This window comes from Hippopotamus amphibius, chromosome 2 (genome assembly GCF_030028045.1).
Source record: "Hippopotamus amphibius kiboko isolate mHipAmp2 chromosome 2, mHipAmp2.hap2, whole genome shotgun sequence".
Taxonomy (NCBI): domain Eukaryota; kingdom Metazoa; phylum Chordata; class Mammalia; order Artiodactyla; family Hippopotamidae; genus Hippopotamus; species Hippopotamus amphibius.
In genome coordinates this window covers 194,022,040-194,047,628 of record NC_080187.1, presented here as the reverse complement: position 1 = coordinate 194,047,628, position 25,589 = coordinate 194,022,040, and the positions used below count along the sequence as shown (strand labels likewise).

The 25,589-nt window shown below is 35.1% G+C and overlaps 1 protein-coding gene across 4 annotated transcripts in view; it reads left to right on the top strand.

Moving 5' to 3' along the window:
* DMXL2 (Dmx like 2) overlaps positions 1-25,589 on the top strand; it is a 168,689-nt gene that overhangs the window by 53,103 nt on the left and 89,997 nt on the right. For all 4 annotated transcript variants that reach the window (XM_057722413.1, XM_057722411.1, XM_057722414.1 and 1 more), the window contains exons 7-10: positions 16,688-16,866; positions 18,604-18,787; positions 21,421-21,595; positions 25,119-25,358. In XM_057722413.1, coding sequence (XP_057578396.1) covers positions 16,688-16,866; positions 18,604-18,787; positions 21,421-21,595; positions 25,119-25,358 — 778 coding nt within the window. The remainder of the gene's footprint in view (positions 1-16,687; positions 16,867-18,603; positions 18,788-21,420; positions 21,596-25,118; positions 25,359-25,589) is intronic.

Sequence of the window (25,589 nt, the reverse complement as noted above, 5' to 3'; positions counted from 1 at the left end):
GAACCTGACAGTCTTTTTTAAAATATAAATTTATTTATTTATTTATTTATTTATTGGCTGTGTTGGGTCTTTGTTGCTGCGCACGGGCTTTCTTTAGTTGTGGCAAGTGCGGGCTGCTCTTCCTTGTGGTATGCAGGCTCCTCATTGTGGTGGCTTCTCTTGTTGTGGAGCACCGGCTCTAGGTGCATGGGCTTCAGTAGTCGTGGTACACGAGCTTAATAGTTGTGGCTCACGGGCTCTAAAGCCCAGGCTCAACAGTTGTGGCACATGGGCTTAGTTGCTCCGAAGCATGTGGGGTCTTCTGGAGCAGGGATTGGACCCATGTCCTCTGCATTGGCAGGCGGATTCTTTTTTTTTTTTTAAAGCTCTTTATTGGAATATAATTGCTTTACACTGTTGTGCCAGTTTCTGCTGTACAACAAAGTGAATCAGCTGTATTTATATTTATATCCCCATATCCTTTCCCTCCTGCAACTCCCTCCCACCCTTCCTATCCCATCCCTCTAAGTCATTGCCCATCATCGAGTTGATCTCCCTGTTTTATACAGCAGCTTCCTACTAGCTATCTGTTTTTCATTTGGTAGTGTATATATGTCAGTGCTATTCTCTCACTTTGTCCCAGCTTCTCCTTTGCCCCCCACTCCATGTCCTCACGTCTGTTCTCTACAACTGCATCTTTATTCTTGCCCTGTCACTGGGTTTATCAGTACCATTTTTTTAGATTCCATATATATGAGTTAGCATACAGTGTTTGTTTTTCTCTTTCTGGCTTACTTTGCTCTGTATGACGAATTCTGCGTCCATCCACCTCACTACAAATAACTCAATTTCATTCCTTTTAATGGCTGAGTAATATTCCATTGTATATATGTGCCACATCTTCTTTATCCATTCATCTGTTGATGGGCATTTAGATTGCTTCCATGTCCTGGCTATTGTAAATAGTTCTGCAGTGAACATTGTGGTACATGTATCTTTTTGGATTATGGTTTTCTCAGGGTATATGCCCAGTAGTGGGATTCTTGGGTTGTATGGTAGTTCTGTTTTTAGTTTTTTGAGGAACTTCCATACTGTTTTCCATAGTGGCTGTACCAATTTACATTCCCACCAACAGTGCAGGAGGGTTCCCTTTTCTCCACATCCTCTTCAGCATTTATTGTTTCTAGATTTTTTGATGATGGCCTTTCTGACCAGTGTGAGGTGATACCTCATTGTGACTTTGACTTGCATTTCTCTAATGATTAGTGATGTTGAGCATCTTTTCATGTTTGTTTTTGGCAGGTGGATTCTCTTTTTTTTTTTTTTTTTTTTTTTGGGGGGGTACACCAAGTTCAATTGTTTTTATACACATATCCCCGTATTCCCTCCCTTCCTTGACTCCCCCCACCTCGAGTCCCCCCCCCCCCCGCCCCAGTCCTCTAAGGCATCTTCCATCCTCGAGTTGGACTCCCTTTGTTATACAACAACTTCCCACTGACTATCTATTTTACAGTTGGTAGTATATATATGTCATGTTTTTGGCAGGTGGATTCTTAACCACTGTGCCACCTAGGAAGCCACCATGACATAGTCTTTAATTTAGATCTTTTTACTTCTCTCAGTAATGTTTTATAGTTTTTTGTAGAGGTCCTCAATATCTTTTGTTAGATTTATGCCTAGGTATTTGATATTTTTGATGATGTTATAAATGGTATCATTTTATAATTGTTACTGGTATATAGAAATGCAATTAATTTTTGTATATTGGGTTTATACCTAGCAATCTTAATAAACTCATTAATTCTAACAAATCCTCTGTAGATCCTTTTGAATTTTCTATGTTTATAATTCTATTATTTGTGAATAATGACAGTTTTTTTTCGCCTTTTCTATCTCTCAGGTGTTTTATGTCTTTTTCTTAACTGTACTATCTAGGACCTCTAGTATACTGTTGAGTAAAGGTGGTAAGAGTAGGAAACTTTCCCTTGTTCCCAATATCAAAAGGACACCTTTTGCTGTCACCATTGTGTCATATTTACTGTAGGTGTTTAGTATAGAAACTCTTTTTCAGATAAGGAAATTTCCTTATTTGTAGATTGCTAGAAATTTTTTTTTTTAAATCACAAATGATGTTGAATCTTAGCAAATACTTTTTATGCATCTAATGATATGATTATTATTTTCTTATTTTCTTTCTTTTTTTTAAAAATAAATAAATTTATTTATTTATTTATTGGCTGTGTTGGGTCCTTGTTGCAGCACACAGGCTTTCTCTAGTTGCGGCGAGCAGGGGCTACTCTTTGTTGTGGTCCATAAGCCCCTCATTGTGGTGGTTTCTCTTTTTGCGGAGCATGGGCTCTAGGTACATGGGCTTCAGTAGTCGCAGCACATGGACTCAATAGTTGTGGCTCACAGGCTCTAAAGCACAGGCTCAGTAGTTGTGGCACATGGGCTTAGTTGTTCCGTGGCATATGGGATCTTCCTGGAGCGGGGATTGAACCCGTGTCCCCTGCATTGGCAGGTGATTCTTAACCACTGCGCCACCTAGGAAGCCCTTATTTTCTTTTTTAATAAGATGAAATACGTTGGACTTACTTTCAAGTGTTAAATAAATCTTGTGTTTCTGAAATAGTCTCATCCTGATTGTAATATATTATCGTTGCTGGATTTTCTTTGCTAATATTTTATTTAGGATTTATGAGATCTCTGTGTTAGAGTGAGGCTTGGCAAATGATTTTTCCTTTTGTGTACAGGCATACTTGGTTTTACTGGCTTCACTTTTTTGTGCTTTGCGGATAATGTGTTTTTTAACACATTGAAGGTTTTTGTCAACCCTGTGTTGTCAGATGGTGCTTAGCATTTTGTAGCAATAAGGTATTTTTAAAAAATAAATTTATTTATTTATTTACGGCTGTGTTGGGTCTTTGTTGCTGTGCACAGGCTTTTTCTAGCTGTGGTGAGCAGGGGCCACTCTTCCTTGTGGTGCACGGGCTTCTCGGTGCGGTGGCCTCTTGTTGCGGAATATGGGCTCTAGGTGCATGGGCTTCATTAAGCAATAAAGTATTTTTAAGTTAAGGTATGTACATTTTTAAAGATGTTATGCTATAGCACACTTAATAGTTTTTCTCAAACTTTTTTAGATGGATATTCAGCCTTTTTTGTTTTTTTGGTTTTTTTTTCATCCTTTTTTGTTTTTAATGTATACACTTAATAGTATAGATTTCCCTTTAAGCTTAGCTTTATCCCTTAAGTTTTTTTTTAATTCCATTACTTTTGACATGTATTATTTTCACTATTATTCTAAATATAAAATTTTCTAATTTTCAGTGTGATTTATTTACTGATTTATGGATTGTCCAGAGTATGGAGTAGAGTCGGATTCAGTTATTTTGGGGTAGTAGTGGATGGTGCAAAAGTATTTTATTGGTGGTGACAACTTTTATTTTGCATTATTAAGTAAAACTTAAAAGTAATTTGTTGTTAGAGTAATAACCACTGATACTGCTATGGTAGCAACTACTAGTTGTTGACAGTTATGTATCAGAGACTGTCTCTTCAAAAGCCTGTGGGGCGGGGCTTCCTTGGTGGCACTGTGGTTAAGAATCTGCCTGCTTATGCAGGGGACATGGGTTCGATCCATGGTCTGGGAAGATCCCACATGCTGTGGAGGAACTAAGCCCATGTGCCACAACTACTGAGCCTGCACGGTAGAGCTGGCGAGCCACAACTGTTGAGCCTACCTGGTGCAACTACTGAAGCCTGTGTGCCTAGAGCCCATGCTCTGCAACAAGAGAAGCCACCGCCGTGAGAAGCCCATGCACTGAAATGAAGAGTAGTCCCTACTCTCCGCAACTAGAGAAAAGCCCGTGTGCAGCAACGAAGACCCAACACAGCCAATAAATAAATAAATAAATAAATAAATTTATTAAAAAAAAGGATAAAATACAGTAAATAACAGTAAATAGATGTTTTGGATTTCGCAGCACCAAAATAGCTGGCTTTGTATTTCATTGAAAAAATATTTTTTGCAGGTGCATTTGTGGGTATGCTTTGAGGCCTGGGTTGAGTATGCATTTTCTGGGAAAGGCTTATATAGTTTCTACCAGACACCTCGGGGCATGCCCAACTTGAACTAAATCCTCAGCTTGGAAGTTGTGCCACACACTGTGCTCTTGGGCCTCATGAGGCCTGTTTTGTGGTTACAGATGCCCAGTGGAGACTTTTTCTTCCACTTAGAGGCCAGGTGCAGATGAACGCTTCCTTACCATATCCCTTTTCAGAGAGGGTTTTTTCTTGATTTCACCCTTTCATTTAGGGGTAATCCTTAGGAGTTTTTTTCCTTCTTCCCTCCCTCCCTTCGTGTTATGCAGGTACCTCTGATCTGACTTATCACCTTACTTGAACACTGTGTGTTGTCTCTATGTAGCTACTGTATTTTATTTTTTATTTTCTTTTATCTTTAAATTTATTTATTTATTGGCTGCGTTGGGTCTTCGTTGCTGTGTGGGCTTTCTCTGATTACTTGAGCGGGGGCTACTCTTCCTGGCGGTGCGTGTGCATCTCATTGTGGTGACGTCTCTTGTTGCGGAGCACTCGCTCTAGGCGCGTGGGCTCAGTAGTTGTGGCTCACCAGTTCTACAGTGCAGGCTCAGTAGTTGCGGCATATGGGCTTAGCTGCTTTGCGGCATGTGGGATCTTCCTGGACCAGGGCTGGGACCCGTGTCCCCTGCATTGGCAGGCAGATTCTTAACCGTTGCGCCATCAGGGAAGTCCCAGCTACTCTATTTTAAACTGAAGCTCTTTGCCATTGGGTATTGGTGGAGTCCCTTATGACAGTCTGTGCTCGAACTTTAGCATTTGTGTACTATGAATTCTTGACTGAGAAAGTAGGTGTAATCAGAAGAGAACTTTGATAAACTCCCACCACCTACCTATATCTGTTCATCTCCGTACATCTGTGCATGTATGTTGTGCCTTCCCTTGTGTTGCCATCGATAAACTGTCTGCCTTTTTCTTTTTAAGAACTTTTATTGAGATATAATTGACATAAAATAAACTGCATATATTTAAAGTGTACAATTTTATATATTTTTTCTTATTAGTAATGTATATATGGCAATCCCAATCTCTCAATTCATCCCCTACCCCCCGCCCCTCTTTCCTCACTTGGTTTCCATATGTTTGTTCTCTACATCTGCAAACCGGTTGATCTGTACCATTTTTCTATATTCCACATATATGTGTTAATATACGATATTTGTTTTCTCTTTCTGACTCACTTCACTCTGTATGACAGTCTCTAGGTCCATCCATGTCTCTACAAATGTCCAAATTTTGTTCCTTTCTACAGCTGAATAATATTCCATTGAATATATGTACCACATCTTCTTTATCCATTCATCTGTTGATGGACGTTTAGGTTGCTTCCATTACCTGGCTATTGTAAATAGTGCTGCAATGAACATTGGGGTGCATGTGTTTTTTTGAATTATGGTTTCCGTTGGGTATATGCCCAGTAGTGGGACTGCTTGGTCATATGGTAATTCTATTTTTAGTTTTTTCAAGGAACTGCTGTACTGTTCTCCATAATGGCTGTATCAATTTACATTCCCACCAACAGTGCAAGAGGGTTACTTTTTCTCCACACCCTCTCCAGCATTTATTATTTGTGGATTTTCTGATGATGCCCATTCTAACCGGTGTGAGGTGGTACCTCATCGTAGTTTTGATTTGCATTTCTCTAATAATGAGTGACGTTGAGCAGTTTTTCATGTATGTCTTGGCCACCCGTATGTCTTCTTTGGAGAAATGCCTGTTTAGGTCTTCTGCCCATTTTTTGATTGGATTGTTTGTATTTTTGATATTGAGCTGCATAAACTGTTTATATATTTTGGAGATTAATCCTTTGTCTGTTGATTTGTTTGCAAATATTTTCTCCCATTCTGAGGGTTGTCTTTTTGTCTTGTTTATAGTTTCCCTTGCTGTGCAAAAGCTTTTAAGTTTCATTAGGTCCCATGAACTGTCTGCTTTTATACAAGGCCAGTTCTTCCACTTGTGGACTAGATTCCATTTGTCCTTGCTTACTCAGGAACCCCCCTATTGCAGTCCTCGCCTCTCTTCTCAATTAATTTTCCCTTCTCCATTGGGGGATCACATTAGCATGTGTTATGGACTGAATGTTTGTGTCCTCCCTCCCCATTCGTATGTTGCAACCCTAACCCCCAAAGTGATGATATTTGGAGATGGGACCTTTTGGAGGTAACTAAAGTTAGATAAAGTCATGAGGGTGGCCCTCATGATAGGAACAGTACCCTTTTAAGAAGAGATACCAGAGAGCTTGTTCTCTCATGAAGACACAGCAGGAAGGCTGCTGTCAAAAAGCCAGGAAGAGAGATCTCACCAGAATCTGACTATGCTGACACTCTGATCTTAGACTTCTAGCCTCCAGAACTGTGAGAAAATAAATTTCTGTTGTTCGAGCCACCCAGTCTGTAGTATTTTGTTATGGAGCCTGAGCTGACTAATACAGCATAGCATACCAAAGTGCTATACTCTTGCCCATTCTAAAACAAACAAACAACAACAAAAACCATCTCTTGACGCTCTCTCTCAGCTTCTGTTAATTTCTTTGCCCTCCTTATAGCACCTCGAAAGGGTTGCTTATAGCTGCTGTCTCCAAATTTTTCTCATTTTCTATTTCAATTATTATTCTCTTTACCCAGAAAAATCCTTCCCCCCAGAGACCTGTGTGGCATTTTTCCTTAACTTCTTAAATGTCACTGTCTCCGTGAGGATCTCCCTAAGCACCCCTTCTAAAATTGTATCTTACCTACCACTGTACTTTCTGTTCATTTTGCCTGCCTTAATTTTACTTGTAACACTGTCACTGGGAGTTTGTATTAGTTTTCTGTTATTGCATAACAAATTACCACAAACTTAGCAACTTAAAACTACACATTTATTATTTCAGCCTCTGTGGGTTTGGTGTCCTGACATAGCTTAGCTGGGTGTTGTGATCAGGGACTCTAAAACCTGTAGTAAAGGTGTCAGCTGGGATGAATTCTTCCCTGAAGATTGGCTAGGGCAGAATCCTCTTCCAAGCTCACTCAGGTTGTTGGCAGAATTTATTTTTTTGTAGCTGAATGACAGGGCTTGTAGCTGATTTCCCTCATACATTCTTTTTTTTTTTCCCTCATACATTCTTAATGTTTCTGAGTATCTCCTTTTGCTCACCCAGTGTGTGACATTTGCTTCTGGTGTGTGTTACAACTGGCTAAACTTTGAGGCTACTTTAGGATATATGGTCTTTTGACAGGGTCACTTGGTGCTTTAAACACTATTAATGAGCCATGTAAGATGATTATTATTCATTGTCTGAACATATTTTGATTATTTGAACTCTCATCCCTAATGAATCTGAAAGAACCTTTGTGCTTTAGACAGAAAAAAGTAATAAGACTAAAAGTATGTCCTCTTAAGTGGGGCAACTAGATTTGAAGCTTCTCAAAGGTGATTCTGTTTGTGCACTCCATAATGCCTAATACCTTTTTCCCCTGAATTTTTATTGCACACAACCTTAGCAGTTGATTATTGAGTATTTTTTTTCATTGTATTTGTCACGTTTCCTTTAGCTTTCGATGTTCAATTCTCCTAGGAGCTAAGTGTTTCACAATTCTTAGGGAAAGATAAGAATGCCTTTGGGACTGACATATACACACTACTATATATAAAGTAGATAACTAATAAGAACCTGCTGTATAGCACAGGGAAACCTACTCAGTGCTCTGTATAGGAATAGAATCTAGAAAAGAGTGGATATATGTATATGTATAACCGAGTCACTTTGCTGTACAGCACAAACTAACACAACATTGTAAATCAACTATACTCCAATACAAATTTAAAAAAAAGAATGCCTTTGGGGATTAATAAAGTATGTCATGGATTTAAAAAGCTTATTTCTTCACTTTTTTGAGAAGATATCACATCTAATTAAGATCCTCTTGATAAAAAGAACACAAACTAATTTTGTAATTTTGGCTCCCCCTCCTCTTCAATCTGTTCTGCTGCTGTTAATAAAGCCAAGTTTGTCTGACTTGATGAAACAGATGGTGATTGTGATCTACCACTAAGAAGGCATTTCCCACCGCCTCTGCTACACGTGACAAGATTTCAGTTCAGGAGTTTGGGGACTCAAATCCAATTACCTTCAGGATTTTTAATATTATAGTTCATTGAGTACTTTTGTTGGCAAGATCTATTTTTAATAAGTGTGGTAAATTAAATTTTTGGTGGGCTTAAGAGTATTTTAACTTTTTATCTGAGCTTAAAGTAGGGTCTTACTTATAAAGAGCCTTTTCTTCCCACAAGACATATCTGATTAAATCTGCAGCTCAGGAATTGTTTTGTTTTTGTTTTTTGCTTGCTTGGTAGGTGTTTATTTATCTTCAGATCTTTATTGGAGTATAATTGCTTTACACCGTTGTGCCAGTTTCTGCTGTACAACAGAGTGAATCAACTGTATTTATACATATATCCCCACATCCCCTCCCTCTTGTGACTCCTTCCCATCCTCCCTATCCCACCCACCTAGGACATCACCAAACATCGAGTTGATCTCCCTGTGCTATGCAGTAGCTTCCCACTAGCCATCTGTTTTACATATGGTACTGTATATATGTCAGTGCTATAGATGTTAATTTAAATTCTGTTTATGTTTCTATACAAATCTTGAAATTATTTGTTCTAGTTCTGTGAAAAATGCCATTGGTATTTTGATAGGGCTTGCATTGAATCTGTAGATTGTGTGAGTTCCAATCACTGGACGCCAGGGAATTCCCAGTATGGTTATTTAACAATATTAATTCTTCCAACCCAAGAGTTTGGTGTATCTTTCCATCTGTTTTTGTCATCTTCAGTTTCTTTCATTACTGTCTTACAGTTTTCCGAGTATAGGTCTTTTACATCTGCAGGTAGGTTTATTCCTCGTTTTTTATTCTTTTTGATGTGATGGTAAATGGGATTGTTTCCTTAATTTCTCTTTATGATACTTCATTGTGACTGTATAGAAATACAGCAGATTTTTTTTATATTAATTTTGTATCCAGTAACTTTAGCTAATTCCTTAATGAGCGCTAGAAGTTTTCTGGTATCGTCTTTAGGATTTTCTGTGAATAGTATCATGTTGTCTGCAAACAGTGACGTTTTTACTTCTTCCTTTCCAATTTGTATTCTTTTATTTCTTTTTCTTCACTTATTGCTGTGGCTCGGACTGCCAAAACTATGTTGAATAAAAGTGGCGAGAGTAGACATCCTTGACTTATTCCTTATCTTAGAGGAAATGCTTTCAGCTTTTTGCTTTTGAGTGTGATGTTAACTGTGGGTTTGTCATATATGGCAGGCGTCCCCAGCCCCTGGGCTGTGGACTGGTATTGGTCCGTGACCTGTTAGGAACTGGGCCACACAGCAGGAGCTAAGTGGTGGGTGAGCGAGCTAAGCTTCATCTGCCGCTTCCCATCACTTGCATTACTGCCTGAACCCCACCCCCAGTTTGTGGAAAAATTGTCTTCCATGAAACCGGTTCCTGGTGCCAAAAAGCTTGGGGACTGCTGGTGTATGGCCTTTATTATGTTGAGGTAGGTTCCCTCTGTGCCCACTTTCTGGAGAATTTTTAGCATAAATGGAGGTTGAACTTTATCAAGAGCTTTTTCTGCATCTATTGAGGTGGTCACATGGTTTTTATTCTTCAATTTATTAATGTGGTGTATCACATGGATTGATCTGCAGATATTGAAAAATCCTTGCATCCCTGGGATAAATCTCACTTGATCATGGTGTATGATCATTTTAATGTATTGTTGGATTTGATTTGCTAATATTTTGTTGAGGATTTTTGTATCCACGTTCATCAGTGATATTGGCCTGTAATTTTCTTTTTTTGTGATATCTGTCTGGTTTTGGTATCAGGGTGATGCTGGCCTCATAGAATGAATTTGGAAGTATTTCTTCCTCTGCAGTTTTTTGGAATAGTTTCAGAAGGATAGGTGTTAAATCTTCTCTAAATGTTTGGTAGAATCAACCAGTGAAGCCATCTGGTTCTGGACTTTGGTTTGTTGGGAGTTTTGAGATTACTGATTCAGTTTCATTATGGGTAATTGGCTTGTTCATATTTTCTGTTTCTTCCTGGTTCAGTCCTGGGAGCTTGTACCTTTCTAAGAATTTGTCTGTTTCTCCTAGGTTGTTCATTTTATTGGTGTGTATTTGCTTCTACTAGTCTCTTACCCTTTGTATTTCTGTGATGTTGGTTATAACTTCTTTTTCATTTCTGATTTTATTGATTGGGGCCCTCTGTGGTGTGTGTGTGTATACACACACACATACACACAATGAAATATAACTCAGCCATAGGAAAGAATGAAATTTTGCCACTTGCAGCAACGTGGATGGACTTGGAGGGTATTATGTTAAGTGAAATTTATCAGACAAATACTGTATGATATCAGTTATATATGGAATACAAAAAATACAACAAAATAAAAAAGACTCACAGATACAGAGAACAAACTAGTGGTTACCAGCGGAGAGAGGGAAGTGGGGGAGGGGCAATGTAGTTGTAGGGGATTTTTTTTTTTTGGTAGCAGATTTTAAACAGGGGGTTATTATGGGATAATATGAAATCATGTATGTGAAACTTTTGAAAATTGTAAAGCACTATAAAATTTAAAGGATCTTTAATTCAATAATAACATTTTGTTCATGTTTATAACATTTATATTGAGTGAACACTTTCTATAATTTCTATTTTTTAAAATTTGAAAGTAACAGACTACCTTTCAAAAACGTTTTTCTTTAATAGAAGATTACCCTTTTAAGAAAAATGCTGGGCTTTCTAAGGGCTAGGGTGAGAAGAATTTTTGAGGAGGGTGGTTTTGGCAGGAAGGGAAGGAGCAGGCTACAGAATATTCCCTGAAGCTTCTTCTCCTCTTGAGAGTGCTTCTGGATACCTAGATTTAGTGTTTTGGTTATTTAAGGATTGGCTTATTGACCTTTATTCCCCCTTTAACACGGAAATATCTTTACTTCTTTAACATAATATGTATTTATTAAGAGGAATGTGGAGAGAAAATGAAAATCCCTCGCCAAATAGCCCTCCTCCCAGTAAAAAAAAATGGCCACTGTTCTCTATTTAATTTATATTCTTTTAGACTTTTTGATGCCTTTGTAAACCACACAGAAATGTGTGTGTATACATATTCTTTAAGCTGATTTATGCACTTACCGTATCACAGATAAACTGATGTATCATTACACATACATCTTTTCTTTTTAAAGGTGATATAATTTTGCATTATATGAATGAATGTATGCCATAGTTTAACTTAAACAGATAACTATTAATGGAAATTTAGTGGTTCTAATTTTTTTTTTCCCCTTTGGTTCTAATTTTTTTCTATTGCTATTAAAAACATCCTTCTGTATAAATCTTGTCCTATTATTTCTTTTTTATAATTAACTTTATATGGTATAATTAAACCATATGTAATTAACCTAAAAGGTATAATTAACATAAAATGAGATTATTTTTTAAATGTGCAGTTCAGTGTATTTTGACAAATTTAGAGACCTGTGTAATCACCACCACGATCAAGTTACTGGCCACATACATCATCTCAGAAGGTTGCCTTTTACCTCTTTCCAGTTAATCCTCACTCCTATCCCTAGTTCCCGATAATCAATAGCTGTTTGCTTTCTATCAGTACTGATTAGATTTGTCTTTACTAGAGTTGTATGTCAGTGAAATTGTGTAGTATGTACTCTGTTGTGTCTGAGTTCTTGCACTTAGCACATTGCTTTGTGATTCATTTATGTTGTGTGCATCAGTAATTTGTTCTTTTCATTTCTGAATTGTATTTTGTTATAAGGATATATCAAATTTGTTTACTCATTCACTTGTTGATGGACAGGTTGTTTGGAGTTTTAGGCTAAAATGAACAAAGCTACTATGAGCATTCATTTGCAAGTCTATACATTTCATTTCTCGTGGGTAAAAAATACCAAGGAGTGGAATTGGTGGGTCACATGGTACTTTACAGAAAAGTACCAGATGCTTTCCAAAGTTGTATCATTTTGCATCCCCACCAACAATTGAATAGTTTCAGTTGCTCCACTTTCTTGCCAACATTTGGTATTGTCAGCCTTTTTAATATTAGCCATTCTAATAATTTGTGTAGTGGTGGATTATTATGGTTTTCATATGCATTTCTCTGACTTCTGATGTTGTTGAGCACGTGCTTGCTGCCTGTCTGTATACTTTTTTTGGTAAAGTGTTTATTTGTCCTTTGCCCATTAAAAAAATTGGATTGGTTTTCTCATTATTATAGAATTGTAAGCATTCTTTGTATATTTAGTACAATTGAAAGATAAATGTATTGTAGATATTTCCTCCCAGTCTGTGATTCACCTTTTTATTTTTTTTTTTAAATAATGTCTTTTGATGTGTAGAAGTTTTTAATTTTGAAGAAATCCAACATCAGTTTTTAAAAATTGGTTTGTTCTTTTTGTGGCCTGGATTTTAATAAATCTTTGTCTACCTTGAAGTAACAAAGCTATTTTCATATGTTTTCTTTTAGACGTTTTATAGTTTTGACTTCTACATTTTCAGGTGGTTTTTTTGCATTTGATTTGAATTCAGTTTTTCCTCAAAGGGATATCAAGATATTCCAGTGGCATTTTAAAAAGGCAATCCATTCTCCATTGAATTTCCTGGACAACTTTGTTGAAAATCAATTTTCCATACATGTGTGGATCTGTTCCTGGCCTCTCTGTTTTGTTCCATTGATATATGGATATATTGATATACGTGTGTGTGTATATATCCCCTTACGCTAATAATATGTGTCTTGCTTATTGTGGCTTTATAGTTAGTTCTGAAAATGGGTAGTAAAACTCTTCTGACTTTGTTCCCTTCTTTTTCTTTTTCTTTTTTTTAAACTCTTTATTGGAGTATAATTACTTTACATTGTTGTGCCAGTTTCTGCTGTCAGCGTAGGGAATCAGCTGTATTTATACATATATCCCCATATCCCCTCCCTCTTGTGACTCCTTTCCACCCTCCCTATCCCATCCCTCTTAAGTCATCACCAATCATCGAGTTGATCTCCCTGTGTTATGCAGCAGCTTCCCACTAGCTATCTATTTTTTTTAAGCTCTTTATTGGAATATAATTGCTTTACACTCTTGTACCACCTTTTGAGGTACACCAAAGTGAATCAGCTGTATTTATACGTATATCCCCATATCCCCTCCCTCCTGCGACTCCCTCCCACCCTCCCTTTCGTGGCCCTCTAAGGCATCACCCATCATCAAGTTGCTCTCCCTTTGTTATACAACCACTTCCCACTAGCTATCTGTTTTACATTTGGTAGTGTATATATGTCTCTGCTACTCTCTCACTTCGTCCCAGCGTCCTCTTCGTCCCCCACCCCGTGTCCTCAAGTCTGTTCTCTACATCTGCATCTTTATTCTTGCCCTGTCACTGGGTTCATCAGTACCATTTTTTTAGATTCCATATATGAGTAGCATACGGTATTTGTTTTTCTCTTTCTGGCTTACTTGTTCTCTTCTTTTAAAATATTTTTGGTGGTGTCAGTCCTTTGACTTCCATACAAATTTTGTCAGTTTCTGCAAGAAAGCCTGCTGTGATTTTGATAGTGTTTACACTGTATCTCTATAGATCAATTTGGGAAGAATTGTACATTAGTAACATTTGGTCTTCTGATCTAAGAATGTGGTATGTTTCTCTTTTTATTTAGGTTTTCTTTCTCTTAGCAGCGTTTTGTAGTTTTCAGTGTACACAATTTGTTAAGTTTATCTTACTAATGTTAAAGATATTTACAGAAATTACATTTCTAATTATTGCTAGCATATAGAAATAGAATTGATATTTAAATTTTGATCCTTAGTCTTATGACCTTGCTTATCAGTTGTAGCAGCCTTTTTTGGGTAGTTTTCTTAGGATTTTGTGAATAAAGACAATTTTACTTCTTCCTTTCTAATCTATATGCCTTTTATTTTTTCCCCTTACCCAATACATTTGCAAGTACTAGGACGTCTAGTACAATGTTGAATAGAATTGATAAGAGCAGACGTTCTTGTATTGCTCCCAATTTTGTCAGAAAAGCATTGTCTTTCACCATTATATATGATGTAAGTTGTAGGTTTATTGTTGAGTCACTCAACTTGATCATGTTGTATATGTTCTCTTTTATTTTTCCTATTTCTGTATGCTGAAAGTGTCTTTTCCCCCCATGAATTAGTGTTTATTTTTGTCAAATGCTTTTCCTGCATGTAATGAGATAATTATGTAGGTTTTCTTTTTCATTCTGTTAATATGATGAAATGCAATTATTGATTTTTTCCAGTGTTAAACCCACTTCACTTTGCTGGAATAAACTCCACTTGGTCATAATTTGTTTTTTTTTAATGTACTACTGGATTAGGTTTAAAGATATTTGCATCTTTGTTCATTAAAGATATTCATGTATAGTTTTCTTATGTCTTTGGTTTTGGTATCTCGGGACTAATACTGCCCTTATACAATGAGATCTTTTCCTCAATTTTCTGAAACACTTTGTGAAGGATTGGTGCTATTTCTTCCTTAAATGTTTGGTAAAATTCATCAGTAAAGCCACCTGGGACTAGGATTTTAGTTGTAGTTTTAGGGTTTTGTTTTGTTTTTCGGTGAGAAAATTTAAACTTGTGAATTCAACATCTTTAATAGATGTAGAGCTATTCAGATTTTCTATTTCTTCCTTTGTCAATTTTTGAAATAGTCTTTCGAAGAGTTTAACATACATTGTTGAATTTATTGGGATAAAATTGTTCATGATATTCCCTCGTTATTCTTTTGTTGTTTGTAGGATCTGTAGCCGTGTCCCATCTTTCATCCTTGATAATGGTAATTTGTGTTTTCTCTCTAAATATTTTTGATTTCTGGATAAATTATCAATTTTATTGATCTTTTCAAAAATAGCTTTTGGATTCATTGATTTCTCTATATTTTTTGTATTTTATTTCATTGGCTTTTATTCTTCCTTATATCTCATTAATGTTAGTTCTTTTTGCTCTTCTTTACTTGGTGCTTCAGGTAGAAGCTTAAACCATTGATTTGAGACCTTCTTTTCTGATACAAGCATGTAAAGCCATGCATTTCCTTCTAAGCTTTAATGTAGCTGCAACCCCAAATTTTGATGTTTTGCTTTCATTTTTGTTCATTTCAACATATTTTAAAATTTCCCTTGTAATTTAGAAATGCAGTTTAGTTTATAAATATTTGGAAATTTTCTAGCTGTCTTTCTTGTGCTGATTTCTATTTTAATTCTGTGTGGTTTTAGAGTTTTAAGTAATAACGGATGAGAATGGTGTGGGGCTGCTTCATTTGAGGGAGAGTCTGGTGGGAATGAGAAAAGGGGCTAGATTTCCTTGCTTGTGGAGGCTCTCTGACTTTCCTTTATGACTCCTTAAGGGCTCTCACGTCCTCAAGGGTTTTTTTGTGGTATGTAGTCTGAAACTACTGCCATAGATTGTACAGTAAATTTGGGAAGGTGAAAATGATGCTAAGGTGAAGAAGGTATTTGGAGGAAAGCAACTAGTGCATTGTTAAGTGGTTGTCTCAAAGTAAGTACTTAAAGAGATTTGCTGTGTAATTCAAATATCTGAATAAATGAGACCTTAGTGGAAACATACATCATGCAGTATAGATTGAGAATGAATACTAAGATGGAAAAAAACAGATGCGTTTGTCTAGTCCAAATGAAAATATTTGGACCTATACATACTTTTCAGAGATACATAATTTCATTGTTTCTTAAAGATTGAGATTTTTACATAAATGTTACCATTTTTTAATTTTCCATCATGCACTTTTCACCACTGAGGATGAAGCACTATGAAAGAGATAGTTCCTCTTAAATAAAATTATTTGGGCCTTTAACAAAATTCTTAGAACTAAGTAAAACAATAAAGTTGGTGCGCCTATTGTTATACCTGTAAATATCTTGAGTGGTGGGCCTAGAGGTGGCTCCCAAAAGCTGCCTAAATGCCCTCTCATCATTTAGAGTAGGGACCAGAACACTATGGGCCATGAACTAAGAATGGATTTTACATTTTCAAAGGATTATAAGAAAAAAAAACAAACCAAGAAGAATCTGTGTCAGAGGTTGTGTGGTCCAAAAAGCCTAACTTACTTGGCCCTTTACAGGAAAAGTTTGCTGAGTCTTGACTTAGAGTAAGGAGCAATTCATATTTAAGAAGGGTTTGTCTCATTCTTTGGGATCTCTTCAAAAAGGAGATGATGCTAACAGTGACAGATGACACGGCTTCTTTCTTCTCCTTTCTTATCCACGCTCGCATCTGGTTTCAGAGTCTTTTCTTTACAGTGGCCGTTGTGTATTGAAGTGGGGGAATTTGGCTTCAATCTTGAAAATCACCTTTGAGTAGAGAAAGTTGATAATGAGCACACTGTCCATTTATTTGTCAAGAATGATATTATTTAGGGTAATAAGGATCATTTTATAGTTAGCTTTGTACTATATATAGGTCACATGTTAGTTTTTATAAGTAGCTTAATTTTTAAAGCTTCTTCAAACCACTTAAATTTTGCATTGTGTATGTACAAATTGATTCGATATTGGCCTGTATATTTTTACAGGATGATTGTCTTTTGAAAGTGTGGTATCCAATGACTGGTTGGAAGTCTTCAATTATACCTCAGGATCATCATGAAGTGAAGAGGAGACAGGCATCTGCCCAGTTTTCCTTTGTTTACTTGGCACATCCGCGAGCTGTGACAGGTTTTTCGTGGCGTAAAACTAGCAAGTATATGCCCAGGTTAGACAACTGTGTTATATTAACTTCATTTTGTATCCTCATATGTTTGTAAAAATAATGAAAACAAAGATTCTTTTAATTGACATGGTGACAATTAAGAGCATAGGTTCTGGGTGTCAACTGCCTGAATTCAGATTCTGCTGTTACCAGCTTTGTGAACTTTTGACTAAATTTCTTAAGCTCTCTATGCCTCTGTAGAATGAGGGTAGTAGTAATACCTACCTTAGAGAGTTCTTTGAGACTAAAATGTGTGAGTGCATGTGAATGCTTGTACAGGCCTTTGCACATTGTGTGTGCCCAGGCAGCGTTACCTGGTATAGTCAGTATTAGCAGCAGCAGTAGATTCTAGGAAGGAAACGTTTGCAAGTAACAGGAAAGCACACGCTGAGGGAGAATAAAACATAGTAATAAGCTGTCAGTGATACACATGCTGGGAAAACATATCATGTACATACAGTGAATAAAGTGGCCAAGTTTTTCTTATTTTAGGGCTATCAACAGAAACTTCTCAGAGGATTTATTATGTTTTTCCTCATTGTTATAGCATCTCTTAAAAGTATTTAGAAGATTAAGCAAACTACAAAACAGCCCATACAAATGATTCCTGTTATACAGTTCTAAAAATGCTTGCTTAGAAATCTGTACTCATTCCTGAGGAAGGGTTATTTCATCTGCTAAATATATCTGAGCACTGTTTGCACTTGATGGCAAATACAGGGCACCTATTATTGAAGTGCTCAGCAAATAATAACATGGGGAATTGATACATTTTTGGAATCTAAATAAAAAGGTTACTCTAACTTAATCTGCTTAAGTTATTTGCATCTATGGAGAACATTTGTAGAGCACTTTACCTTTGACTGAGTCAGATTCTATGTAAGCATTTTTTTAATGAGAAATTTTTTATTGCTTTTTTTCATGATGAGTGGTTAAATAACTTACGCTGCTTGATGATGTGACAATTTTGCTTAACTTAATGGAAATTGGTTTATAGTTTGAAGTTTTAGTCTCCTTACAGTTTTATTATTAATAAATTTGTTTACCTATTTATAACTGTTTAGATTATAAGAAGGATAAAGCAAAATGCTGAAACTACTGCCATAGGCGACATAGTTTAATTATAATTAATGATCCTTTATTATGATCATTGTGCAGTTTGTAATGACAGAAGGGTAGATTTTCTTTTGATGTTTAGTTTTTTTTGTTTAGGAGATACTAATTCTTCAGAGCCTTGTTTTCAAGCAGCACATGTATAATCTGCATTAATTTCTGTATCCTTTGTCAGGACCATTTCCTAGTTTTTATGATGTTCACAGCAGTACTGTGTGTGATTTCAAGCTCTTTGATTGACAGTCTTTCTCCACACAGTGTAATTTCTAAAGCAGTTGGAAGCACACTATACTGTCATTTATTTTAGCTGTTCAAGGCTTAAGTTTAATGAATTAAGGTGAGTGTCAGGGACAGTTAAGTTATTCTTATTTTATGGTAATTGATCTCACCCTGTGTCCAGCCTGCCACCTTGCTGGTCTGAGCAGGTAATAAATGGGGTTTGGTGAGAGTGTGAAATAGTCAGTAGAAATCCATTGTCATTACTTGAAAAATAACTACACATAGATCGTACTGTTAGTTTTGCAATAATGTCATCTTTAAGCATGAAGAACTAAATATTAATAGCCTTTAATTTTTCATGGCATTGATACTCATAGTAACTTCTGTTTATTTCTCTTTATCAATTAGAGGTTCTGTCTGTAATGTTTTGTTAACGTCATGCCATGATGGTGTCTGTCGGCTCTGGGCAGAAACCTTATTACCAGAAGACTGTCTTTTGGGTGAGCAGATTTGTGAAACTACCACTTCCAGCGTTGCCAGCAACCTTACTCATGCTGGAAGACACAAAGACAGAATACAACATGCTCTTGAGGTACTGTAGTATTTAAAAATGGTACATGAATCTTGAAGATAATGTGATTCTGGTAGGAATTGATAAGCTAAGATGCAGATAGTGCGTGGTACACATAATGATGAAATTAATGACAAAGAATTCTCACTTATTTTATGTCACTTAGAAGCCAGATACAGACAGTAATGATCTCAGATATATAGTCTAAGTATTAAATATAAATTTAATTCTTTCATTTTGCATGTTGAATATGAAAATCTGTAGGAGTAAGCAGCTTTGATTAATAAAACATGTAAAAGTCCTTGAAATTGTTGTAATTAAAAATATTTTGTGGGGAATTCCCTGGCAGTCCAGTGGTTAAGACTCGGTGGTTTCACTGCCCGAGTCGGGGAACTAAGATCCCTCAAGTTGCGCGGCACAGAAAAAAATAAGTAAATAAAATAAAATAAACCACAGCAATCTTAAAAAAAAAAAAGATAGAAATAAAAATATTTTACTTTTATTTCATGAGGATTAAATTTTACATTTGTTTTTCTAGTTAAAAATGACTTATGAATAAGAATAAAGATGTCGTTAAGATATTGAGTGAACTTATACAATTGTACAATTTTCATGGTTTAATATTTTGAAAGTGAAATAATTTTTCTAGTTTTTAAGTATATATGAAATAAAAGTGCTTTCTAAGAACTTAGATTATTTATAATACAGTATGAACTGTTGTGCCCGTTATGACTAGGGAATAAAATGAGATAAACACATTATTGAAAATTACCAGAAATTTATTGCAGTAAACCTAAATTGCTAATTACTTAATTTTTATGTGACTTCTTATTACACAAAGAATATATGCTTATTCTAAAATTAGATTAGGAAAAAGAAAAAAATGTAGAGTTTATAATCCAACTGTTCCAATATGTGTGTTTGTGCATTTTTCTTTCTTTCTTTATAAGACTGTGATCCTATTATGCACTAACGTTTTATAACTTGCTTTTTATACTTAATGTGTTATAAACATCTCTGTACATTACTAATTACACTTTTATGTTGCACATTTACATTAACACTTTAATGGTTGCATAGCCAAAACGGTTTTGCAGTTTCAGCAAGCAGAAATATTTTGGGGGTTTGATAGGCTAAGGATGTGGCACTTCAGAGTTTTATATAGAGTAGTCTTGCTCTGATACTGTCTTTGGGCACTATTTATACATTTTTTTCAACATTTAAAGCATAAATGAAATTAAAAGCAGAAATCAGAACAGAGTTATAATGTTTTGGTATTGATTGAAATTTAGTGGGAAAAGTACTTTATTTACTAGACGTTTACAATAATTTATATATACTTGTGTAACATTTTGTCTTTAAATTACATATGAGCTTTTGAAGACTAAGGGCTTTTAGATCTCTTTGTATCCTCCATGTTACCTAATATATTGCTTTTCAAGTGTTTGTTAAATCAAATTATTGCTACATAAAATAAAAGCAAAAATATAATATGTAATCAGTGATTTGACACATTTTTGCTGCCTTTTAATACAGTGTTGTTAATTAGTAATGTTAAAATTGTTTTTAATAGAAAAAGCTTGATTATCTGACTTATGAGCTATTTTGCTTTCTAACATCCTTTCTTATAAAACTCCTAACTGCAAGGTCTGTATAATTCTATATATACTTAAATTATACACTTTGTTCCTAGGAGAAAATAACTGACCAATATTGCACAGCCTTGCCAATCTAATTTAAAATAATGAGACATGTCAAAGATCGAGTGAAAATAATTTGATAGGTATAATCAAGAAATAAGCAGGGAGACCAGAGACAGAGGACATACCATAGAACTGATACTGTTTTTCACATGAAAAGGCACAAGGGCTGTGGAATTGAAAGGAAGGACCAGATAGTTGTTTTACTTTAATGGAGAAAGAACTAAGAGGATGCCACATTTTATTTAATTGAGTGTGAGAAACAAAGAAAAAAATGGTATATTGTTATTAAGCATGGTATTCTTAAGTGACAGAATAAGGAAGTGCTGTGAGGTGGGGTTATGGTGTGGAGAAAAGGTCATGCCGAGAGTTGACATGGCCCCATGTCAGAATAGTTCGAATGATGGGGTATGCCAGTACAGAGTTTGTATCATAGACACATATCTCAATTTAAACAAATTGCACAGGGCAACGCTTTCATGAGCTCTTTCCTGGCTACTCTTATCTAAGTTAAGGTTCCCTTCATTATTCTATATTTTTGTACCTTCTTTTTGTATTTATAATAGAGGTTATATATTAGATTATTTATCTGGCTGTTTAGTTCTGAGTGAGTCTTTTGGGGAGGAATATTCTCCCTGGTAGGAAGATTTGGAAATTTTTTTTTTCTACACTCTTATGACTAGTAAATTTCATCTCAGTAATGGGATATCCTGAAAAAACTAGACTTTGGACTTCTAATCTTATAGGGGTTTCTGTAGATAATAAGTGTTTTTGAGTAGCTACTGCCTTGAACTATAAAAGACCAGTGGAGAATGTATTCAGAGTTGTTCTATTGTAGTTAAAATTAGGTTTTACAGAGGGGAAAATTGTAAAATCCTTAATAATCAAAAGTACCTTGATCAGCACTTATTAGACTTCCCAGACTTGGATTTAGTAATTATTTTTCTATTTTAGACAATACATCATTTGAAAAATTTAAGAAAAGGACAAAGGAGGTCTTCTGTTCTTGTAACTCACACTGAATTAACGCCTGACCAGATGGCAATGCACGAAGTTCAAAGACACATTTCCCACCATGCAAATGCACTGTGTCATTTTCACATTGCAGCGAGCATCAATCCCGCCACAGGTAAAGGATAGTAAAGTTTTATTTCTTATCTGCTGAAATAAGATAAATAAATAGAAAAGTGTGACTATTTTTATAACCTGTTTTTAATTTTAATACTCCCGGTTTCCTTTTAAGTACTACTTAATTGGAATAGAAATCTGTGTCATTTATTAAATTGAGACCGTGATTCTCAGGGAATAACTTCAAATAAGTATTTTTGAGCTCCATTGTTTGTCTAGAATATGGCAAGTTTTCTTAGTAAATTAGAACTTCACTTGAGCCTGGGGATGAACACAGGTGGTGGCAGCCTGGTTAGTTAGTGTGATTTTCCTCCCTTCTGTATTTTCACTATTACTCTTTCTTCTCAACTCTTCTTTATAACTTTATCTAAGTATATTTTTGCATAGTTTTCCTTATATTTCAACATATATTGTTTTCTACCCTCATAGACTTTTTTGTCCCACACTTAGGGAAAGATAGTTTTTCTTCTAACTTTGGTATTTCCTTTTTGCTCTTTTCCTCCTATGTAGTTGAAAAGTATTTTGAGGCAGGTTCATTGTTGGCAAGAGCATATTTTAAGTTTCTATTTAAGGTCATTGTTTTCTTTTTGCATGAAAAACATATGAGAAGGCCTATAAGTTTCATATTTCACTGCTGGAAGAACTATATTTGTATAAAGCTATAGTTATGTTTTATTGAAATGTAAGTCTGTTGCTTCAGGGTGCAGAGGATTTTATTTTTAAATGTTTATTTATATAAAGATGATATTCAGTAAATACAGTTCCAAAGAGTGACCTTTAGATGCTTTTTCCAATTGTAGTAGTAGCTCTAGGTATGTGCTGTCCAGTATGGTAGCCACTAGCCACATGTAGCTATTTGAGCACTTGAAATGTGGCTAGTCCAAATTGAGATATGCTGTAAAATACACACTGGATTTCTAAGACTTTTTGGAACAATAAAATAATATAGGATCTCTTGTTAATAATTTTATTTTTTTTTCTTGTTAATTTTATTTAATATTACATATTGAAATGATAATATTTTGCATATATTGGGTCAGAAAAAATATATTATTAAAATTGTTTACCTGTTTCTTTTTACCTTTTATAATGTGGCTATTAGAATAAAAATTACATATTGGCCTTACATTTGTGGGTTGCATTATATTTCTATGAGTAGTGCTGTTCTACCTGATTGAATGTTATTTTGAATGTATTATCCTTTGTGACCTAACATCTTAATTGTATTCTAAGATTTATAACATTATAAACCACCATTGTTTTCAAAATGGTGGTGGTTTTATAAATTTTTATAGATTTTTAACTTTTGTGAAAGAACCTTATCTTGAGTTATTGACTGTGATGAAGACCTAACTTCAAACAAAATGCAAGTAGTGGTAGTATGCATAAGTTCAATACATATTAGAGAGCTTGGCCTTTTAACTGTATGTACTATCCTGATCAAATGGAATAGGATCACAGGATTGTTCCCTGTGAGTGGGCATCTGCCACATCATTTGAGTCCAAGTACTGGATGTGTTCTTGTAGCCATTGGGCCTTGCCTTCCAGCATCTTTATTAATCTTAACCATTTAACCAATTTTAACCATCTTCACCCTAACTTACATACATACTGTTTTAAAAATTATTTTGTATAAATATTTAACATTACATGTTCATAGGTACTGTATGTAAATACGACATTTAGGTTAACCAGATTGTTTGCTAAATACAAATAATTTTGTATTGTAGGACTCTTCTTCTCCACCTTTTTTTTCAGGAAAAGTTTTGAACCCTACAGTAAAGCTGAAAGCACAGTACAGCGAATACCCATGTGCCCTTTACCCAGATTTATAACCATTAACCTCTCGAATGTTTGCTTTTATTCTCCCTCTTCTCCCCATATATATACACCTTTGCTTTCTCCTCCCTTATTTTTGGCTCAGCCATTTGAAAGTAATCACTGACATTTTCCTTCATCCCCTAAATATTTTATGACATTACCTAAGGATTTCAAAATGTATCTTCTGGTAAAAAGAGGATATTGTAATATATTCTAGTTCATATTAAAATATAGATTCTTTTCAAAATACACTTCTTTAAATTCCACTGATTTAGAATAGTCTCACTGTCTCTCAGTTGTCAAAAAAAAAATGTCAGTCTCAAAAGAGTTGTCTCTCAGTTATCTTTTAGGATGTCTTGCAGTCAGAATATTTGTCCACGATAAGATTTGGGTTAAACATTTTAAAAAAATGTTTATTTATTTTGGTTGTGCTGGGTCTTTGTTGTGTCATGCGGGATCTTTTAATTGTGGCATGCAGACTTATTAGTTGCGGCATGCTTGTGGGATTTAGTTCCCCAACCAGGGATCGAACCTGGGCCCTCTGCATTGGGAGCATGGAGACTTACCCACTGGACCACCAGGGAAGTCTCCCCATTGGGTTAAACATTTTTAGCAAGAATAGTACATAAGTACGTAGGGGATGTACTGTTTTATAGGATTGTTAATTTACAAATCCTATTTCGTGTGATTTGTTTCATTTCTATCAGAAAGCCAAAATTGTAATTCAGGAATTGGAAAGAACAGTTTGGAGCTTTATTTAACATTGATCTTTATTAATAAAATGCTCCTAGAATATCTTATGCATTTCATCTTTGGATTTTCATTTCTTTTGCAGAGGACAGTCTTTTTTTTCTTTCTATTGAATGGATTATTTATAATTTGATTTGGGATTAAGGACATTTATTTTTTTGAATTGTACTATTTTATATGAACTGATCTATAGCTTGAATTTCATTTACCACACATGGAGAAAATCTGCTATACTTACAAGTTTACTTGCCTTCCTGTCTTCTTTCTTGGCATTGTTTCCCCCCTAACTTTTTAGGAAAGTTTAAAACATTCATAAAAGTTGGAAGAATAGTACAGTAAACACTCATTCCACCCTCTTTGATTCAACAATTTCTAACATTTTGCCAGTTGCTTTTATTCTCTCTGTATAGACACACATATGTATGTTTATATATGGGGGTGTGTGTGTGAGTGAAACTTTTTCTTAATGTTTTCAAAGTAAGTTGCACACATCATGGCACATCACTTACATACTTTAGCAAATGTCTCCTAATCATAATCACATAATCACAATATCATTATCGTACCTAAGAAAATGAAAAATCCATAATCTCTAATATTCAGCTTATATTTAAATTTCAACAATCTCAAAAATGTCTTCTAGGGTTGCTTTTGTTTTATCTTTCTGTTCCCTCATCCCCAAATCAGGATTCAATAAAAGTTTGTGCATTTGGTGTGTTTGGTTTTTAAATTAGTAATTTAGTTCTGTATAAGTCTGTGCCATTAGTTCACTTACCATTAAATTCAATTGAAAATTTCAAATCCTGCTACAGTTATGTTTACTTTTTATTTAGTACATTTTCTATGCAATGGAATTAGTCTTTATAAGCACATGTAATATTTTAAAAGCACATGTAATATTTTAAAAGATGTTAAAAATTCATATTGAAATTTTATCTTTTATGATTCCACAGATATTCCAAATGTTTTGGTTGGCACTGTATTTAACATTGATGATGGAAATGGAGGCTTTGTAGTTCATTGGTTAAACAACAAAGAATTTCATTTTACATCATCTACTGAAATATTTATGCAGCAATTACGAAAACTTTCTGAAAAGCAGGTAGATCATGAAAGCGACAAAGGAGATAGAGAAGATGAGGAACATTCACAGGAGGAGAGAGAGAGGGGTTTACATATGAAACTAGACCATGGTTAGTATCCTCTGTTTGGATTTTTCTTTTTTTCAAGCCGACAGCTTTCTGTAAAACCACTTTTGGTTTTTAATCTTTCCTTCCTCCTCTTTTTCCTTTTCACTTTTCCATTCATTCACAGGTCTTTATTGACCCATCTACTATAGACCATCTGCCATCTAACTTTGCTTTGTTATAATGTATTTTATTTATTTATTTATTTATTTATTTATTTATTTATTTATTTATGGC